We start from the raw sequence: 6000 nt of genomic DNA on the forward strand, positions 1-6000 counted from the left end.
ACTCTAAGCATTATAGCGTATGTTTGGTTTCATTTTCTCAGCATTATGTCTAACAGTTCACAGAGTGCTCTCTCTTCAATTAACTGCCAGCTTTGTCATTTGATCTTCTGCATAATATTTTATCCCAAATAACTTCTAATTGATTTTGGAGCCTGCTTTCTCAGCATTTAATGAATGCTGGGATGGCTCTTATGAAATATTTTTTTAACTGATTATAATTTAGTAAGAACCAGTGTTAAGGCAATAGCCCATAGTCCCCTCCACTGCATACACAGAAGTTGGTTTCATGTTCTAAGTAGACAGTAGGTATTGCCCAGAAGCTCCCCCACCAAACTGCAATACCTTAAACCTAGCTTATAATTCACTCAGTTCAACAAGCTTTGAAATTATGGGACTAGAGATGAAATTTGTTCTTTGCTGGTGGAGGGAGATGATTCACATTGTTTCTAATGTTGTGTCCTAAGAAAACTTTTATTAATATTTCTACCAAAGTATTTAAATTTTCATAATTCAAATTAGCCGAGCCTTCAGCCTCATTGCATACTAAGAAAACGAGATCATTGCCCAGAGGAAAGACAGGTCAGTTTCAACGAAGAGCCGATTCATCCAGCAGGACTGGTTGTTTACATAAGAGACAACATCTTTCTGATTGGTCGATGCCTGTGACTTCTCAGTTGTTAAATATTCATCATCTCTAAATTAATAGGATGGTAGAGGGCTTCTCAAAGAAGGGGCTGCCAAGCTGGAGGAAAACATCTCCATCTACTCACTTTGTAAGGTTCATAGGAGGCCAGTGAGAGACTACCAAAAAATCCTGTGAAAACTGGAGAATCCTGTGTAAGAGAAAGGTGTTTTCAATGCAGGCTCTGAGAAGGTTGAATAAGGAGTTGAATAAGACATGATTCCTGCCCTCAAGGAGCCTGTATTCTAGTCAGGTATCACAGGCACCACTAACCCATATAGTGTTTTGAGCAAGTAAGAAAAATGTGCCCTACAGGACTTGAATAGACATTTCTCCAAAGATAAAGAAAGTTCCACCAAGCACATGAACAGGTGCTCAGTGTCATTAGTCATCAGGGAAATGCAGCTCAAAGCCATGATGAAATACCACTTCACACCTACTAGAATGGCTATAATAAAAAAACAAACAAACAAACAAACAAACAAACAAACAAACAAAAACAGAGAAAGCAAGTGCTGGTGAGAATATGGAGATCGGAATTCTCATACATTGCTGGTGGAGATGTAAAATGGTGTGTCCACTAAGGAAAACAGTGGTGATGCCTCAATAGTAAACGTGGAATTATTATAGGACCCAGTAATTCCTCTCCTAGGTATATGCCCAAAAGAACCGAAAACAGGTGTTCAAACAAAAACTTGTACATGAATATTCATAGCAACACTACTCACAGTAGTCAAAAGCTGGAACTAACCCAAGTGTCCATCAACTGAAGAGTGGATAAACATGTGGCATGTCCATACAACGGAATACAATTCAGCCGTAAAGAAGAATGAAGTACTGACATGTGCTACAATGTCGATGAACCTTGAAAACATTATGCTGAGTGATTGAAGCCAGACACAAAAGGTTGCATATGGTATGATTCCATTAATATGAAATATCCTGAATAGCCAAATCCATAGGGACAGAAAGCAGATTCATGGTTTCCGGGGATGGCAGGAAGGAGGGAATGTGGGAGTGACTGCTTGATGGGCATGGGGTTTCCTTTTGGGGTGATGATAATGTTCTGGAACTAGATGTTGCTTGCACAAGATTGTGAGTATAATAAATGCCACTGAATCCTGTACTTGAAAATGGATACTATGGTGATTTTATGTTACTTGTATTTTTACCACAATACAAAAAAAGGTTCCTCTTCCCCAGGCAGCCCCAGCCCCCTTGGGGCCAATAGCTTGAGAAAAAAAATGGGGGCTAGATTTCAGCTTCCCTCACCTCCTCAGCAGGGTATGCAGTGGTGTGACCATTATCAGGCAGCCTCAAAAGACCATATGAAAATATGAGACCTGCAGATAAGAGACATCACTGTGGGTTAGGACAGGCTTCCCAGGTGAGCTAGGGTTTGAGTTCGACTCAAAATATGAGCTAGAGTCAGACAGCAAGTGGAGGGGGTTGTTGCAGACAACAGAAAATTACAAGGAAGAGAGGCAGGAGGGGTGAGCTGTTAGAGACAGATTTAGGCAGCTTGGTGAACTGTCTTCTTTGGCAGACTAGAGTTTGGACTTCATCTTGCAGAGTGGAACACGCAAACTGATTATGGTCTGCTGGGGTGGTGTGCTGTTGGCAGGCCCAGTGTGTGTGTGCAGGTTAGAATCAGAAAGCCGTTAGGAAGCCATGCGCGCTTGAGCCATGGGCTGCATCGTTCCCTCTAACATTACACTAACCTGCTTTACACGTTTATGCCTGGGCCTTCAACCACTGGACGTGGATCCACCTCTGCTTTAGAAAAATGAATGTTCTCCCCTTCTACTGGCCTTGAAGTTCTAGGTAAAAACCAAACCAAAACAAACATAAAAACCAACAACAAAAAGCCACAACTTTAGTATCCTCTGGTCCCCAGAAGAGTGTGAAACTACCAGTTCTGTGGATTCAGAGCTCTACGGGTTCAGTAGTCTTTGCCCTCACTAGCCAGATACAATAGTTCGATTTTAGTACCTTCTGGAAGACTCAGAGCCCCTGTGCTACGCCAACATGGAGAGAAAATTCCTCAGCCCCTGACGTATCTGCTAGACCCAGGACTGCAGCTCCCCCAGACCAGGCAAGTCCTAGGGTGAGGTGGGAACAGCGGCTGAGCTGCCGCAAAGTAGGGCAAAGCTGACTGCACGGGCTCAGCAGAAATTCTCCCAAGTGCAGAAGACTGATTAATTAACTAGTATGCTAAAGGATCAAAGAGCAGGGAGACACAGAGCCACCAAGCAAGCGGGAATACTTGTGCTCATTATTCATTCGTCTCCCAGAAGCCTCCTAGAGGAAACACAAAAGAGGCTCCGGTGGTGGGATGCGCTGACTCAGAGGAAAGCAAGTTGTTGTCTGCTTCCAACAGGTCACATTCAGACTATGTGTTTTGTGGTTAAAACAGGGAAGCTGCCCAGTCATGCCTGCCAGCTATTCAGGAGCCCCCTCTCCTGGACGCCACTGGCACCACACTTTCCCTCCAACTGTTCCCCCCAAATCCTCAAGAATCTTCTGTCGTGACATCCACACTCTTCATTTTGTCCTTTCAGAATAAAGTCAAGGTTTGAAAACTTACGTGTCTTCAACTGAGTACAGTGTGGACTTATTGCTGCCTAATATATGGACTATATAGAGGCCTTTTGATTTTAGGGGCAGATATAGATATAATCACACTGTCCTCTCAGACCTGTTATTATTTCAATATTATTTCTTTATCATTGTTATATTGATCATTGAGATAGAAAGTATAGAATATTTCCCCCAATCTTCAGGTGAGTAACTAAGATGTAGTAAAGCAATTGTATCACGTTCAGCAACTTCTCTTAACTTCCTAGCCTGTTCCCTTAACTTCTTTCAAAGTGACCAAATCATGCTACATGACGGGTAACTTCTGGAAAGGATCCAGCACATGGCTCACCCTTCCCATAGTAAGTAAAGTGTCATTAGTTCAGAGGGTGTCACTTCTTGATTTTATATCAGTATTTGGGGATGGTGGTAAACATATCTTACTTTTCAGCCTGAAGCAACAAACTGTATGTTCTGGATTTTGAAGGACAAGCTTAATTTCATCTAAGTTTATGTCATTATGAAGTCATTTTACTAAGTGCTTAAGCAAAGGGGACCACATGCATACAAGGTCTGGCAATTAAGTTTGCAAACTTATTGCACCAATGTTGTTAACCTTTTTTGATATCAGAGGGGTTATTCATTATGAATTTGTACCAACTGGACAAACAGTTAACCAAGTTTACTATTTGAAAGTGCTAAAAGGTCTGCATGAAAAAGACAAAAACGATCTGAACTTTTCGCCAACAATTCATGGCTCTTGCATCAGGACAATGTAACCAGCTCACACGGCACTGTCTGTGAGGGAGTTTTTAGCCAGTAAACAAATAACTGTATTGGAACACCCTCCCTACTCACCTGATCTGGCCTCCAATGACTTCTTTCTTTACCCAGACATAAAGGGAATATTGAAAGGAAGACATTTTGATGACATTCAGGACATCAAGGGTAATACAACGACAGCTCTGATAGCCATTTCAGAAAAAAAGTTCCAAAGTTGCTTTGAAGGTTGGACTAGGTGCTGGCATTGGTGCATAGTTTCCCAAGGGGAGTACTTGGAAGCTGACCATAGTGATATTCAGCAATGAGGTATGTAGCACTTTTTCTAGGATGAGTTTGTGAACTTAGTTGTCAGACCTCATACATATGAAAGAACTTTGTTATGACTCCATCCCCAGATTAGAACTTATGCTTTATTAGGCCATGGGTAGGTCTGAGGTGAGGAGAGTGCTCTCACTGAAACACCTCTCACTCTAGTCCTAGAGCCACTTCTAAGATTCAAGAGTCCCTGCCTAAGAAGTATGGAAGTGTCCTTCCAGTGTGATACACTTGAAATAGATTTGTTCCTTAGATAATGTAATGTCCCAGGATCTCTTTGCGCATGGTGATTTTGCTGTATTGTACTTCCGGGATTCAAGTACATCCAGCAGACCATCCCTCCTGCGAGATGCGCTCCACACCAAGTCACTCCCCACCATCACCTAAAGCACATGCCTTTCTTCACCCTTTTTGCAGTCCAAGTCCTTGAGTGACAACAAGAACCGCCACAAAAAACCCAAGGACCCCAAGCCAAAGGTGAAGAAGCTCAAATATCACCAGTACATCCCCCCTGACCAGAAGGCAGAGAAGTCCCCTCCGCCCATGGACTCGGCCTACGCCCGGCTGCTCCAGCAGCAGCAGCTGTTCCTGCAGCTCCAGATCCTCAGCCAGCAGCAGCAGCAGCAGCAGCAGCACCGGTTCGGCTACCCCGGGATTCACCAAGCTCCACTCAAGTAAGTCAGGAGAGCCCCGTGGTGGTGGTGGTGGTGGTGGGGAATGGAGGTGAGTTGGGGGAGCTGCAAGCAGAGGTTGGGGTGACTTCTCTCTGTCTGAGGCACAAGGACCTGCCCGCACCTTGGGACTTAGCGAGTCCTGTATGGCACCACGTCCTCATCCAGTATGCTCAGAATATGGTTCTGTTTAGAAACCATGCCCACCTTTTCCGAAACATAAGGCTGGGAGGGAGCAAGTAAATCCATGCTCCTGATAAGAGGCCTCTTTGGGAAAAGGGAAAAGATTGGCAATTTCAGATTGAATTGTGGAACAGACAGGAGGAAACATCTAAGAACACATATTGGAATTGTGGGCAACTCCAACACAGGTTACGATTTTTGAATTGGCTCAGCACTCATGCCTTAGGAAGCAACAGAGCTAAGTGACAGAGTGATATCCTCACAGATTGACTCCTAAGCCCGGTGTGTGACTTCATTGCCAGGCCACCTTTTCAATGGTCAATCTCTTCAACTATGAACTTGGGATGTGGGTGCCCTCGCCAGTCTCTGTTCTGTCTTGGATCATGCTAGCAATTATGCTGAGTGCTGAATACTATCAGGCTTCATCAGGCATGCTCCCGCCTCCACAGGACAGTGCATCTGCTAAAGCACAGGTGGATACGCCTCACCCATACGCCAAAGTCACCAGCACTCCCTCCCATCTCCCCCAAACTCAGTTTGAGTACCACTTGCCACTTGCCATCTAGCCTGCTCTTGATTTCCTCGTCCTTCTTCTTCTGCTGACATGACTTGCCTGATCCTTGTAGACACTTAGCTTGTGATCTGATCTAAATACAAGTCACCCCCACTTCATAGTCGGTGTAGAGGCCTGACCACCGGACTGTATTTCTGAGCTGATGTTGAATAATATTGTATGTCAACTAACATTATATATACATATAGTCACGGGATGTGGAGTAGAGTGTGGGA

General features: G+C 44.0%; 1 protein-coding gene across 4 annotated transcripts in view; it reads left to right on the plus strand.

The window, feature by feature from the left end:
* MYOCD (myocardin) overlaps positions 1–6000 on the plus strand; it is a 109690-nt gene that overhangs the window by 82379 nt on the left and 21311 nt on the right. For all 4 annotated transcript variants that reach the window (XM_019641497.1, XM_019641498.1, XM_019641499.1 and 1 more), the window contains one exon: positions 4775–5031. In XM_019641497.1, the coding sequence (XP_019497042.1) occupies positions 4775–5031 (257 nt within the window). The remainder of the gene's footprint in view (positions 1–4774; positions 5032–6000) is intronic.

The sequence above is a fragment of the Hipposideros armiger genome, unplaced genomic scaffold (genome assembly GCF_001890085.2).
Source record: "Hipposideros armiger isolate ML-2016 unplaced genomic scaffold, ASM189008v1 scaffold_61, whole genome shotgun sequence".
NCBI classification, from domain to species: Eukaryota; Metazoa; Chordata; class Mammalia; order Chiroptera; family Hipposideridae; genus Hipposideros; species Hipposideros armiger.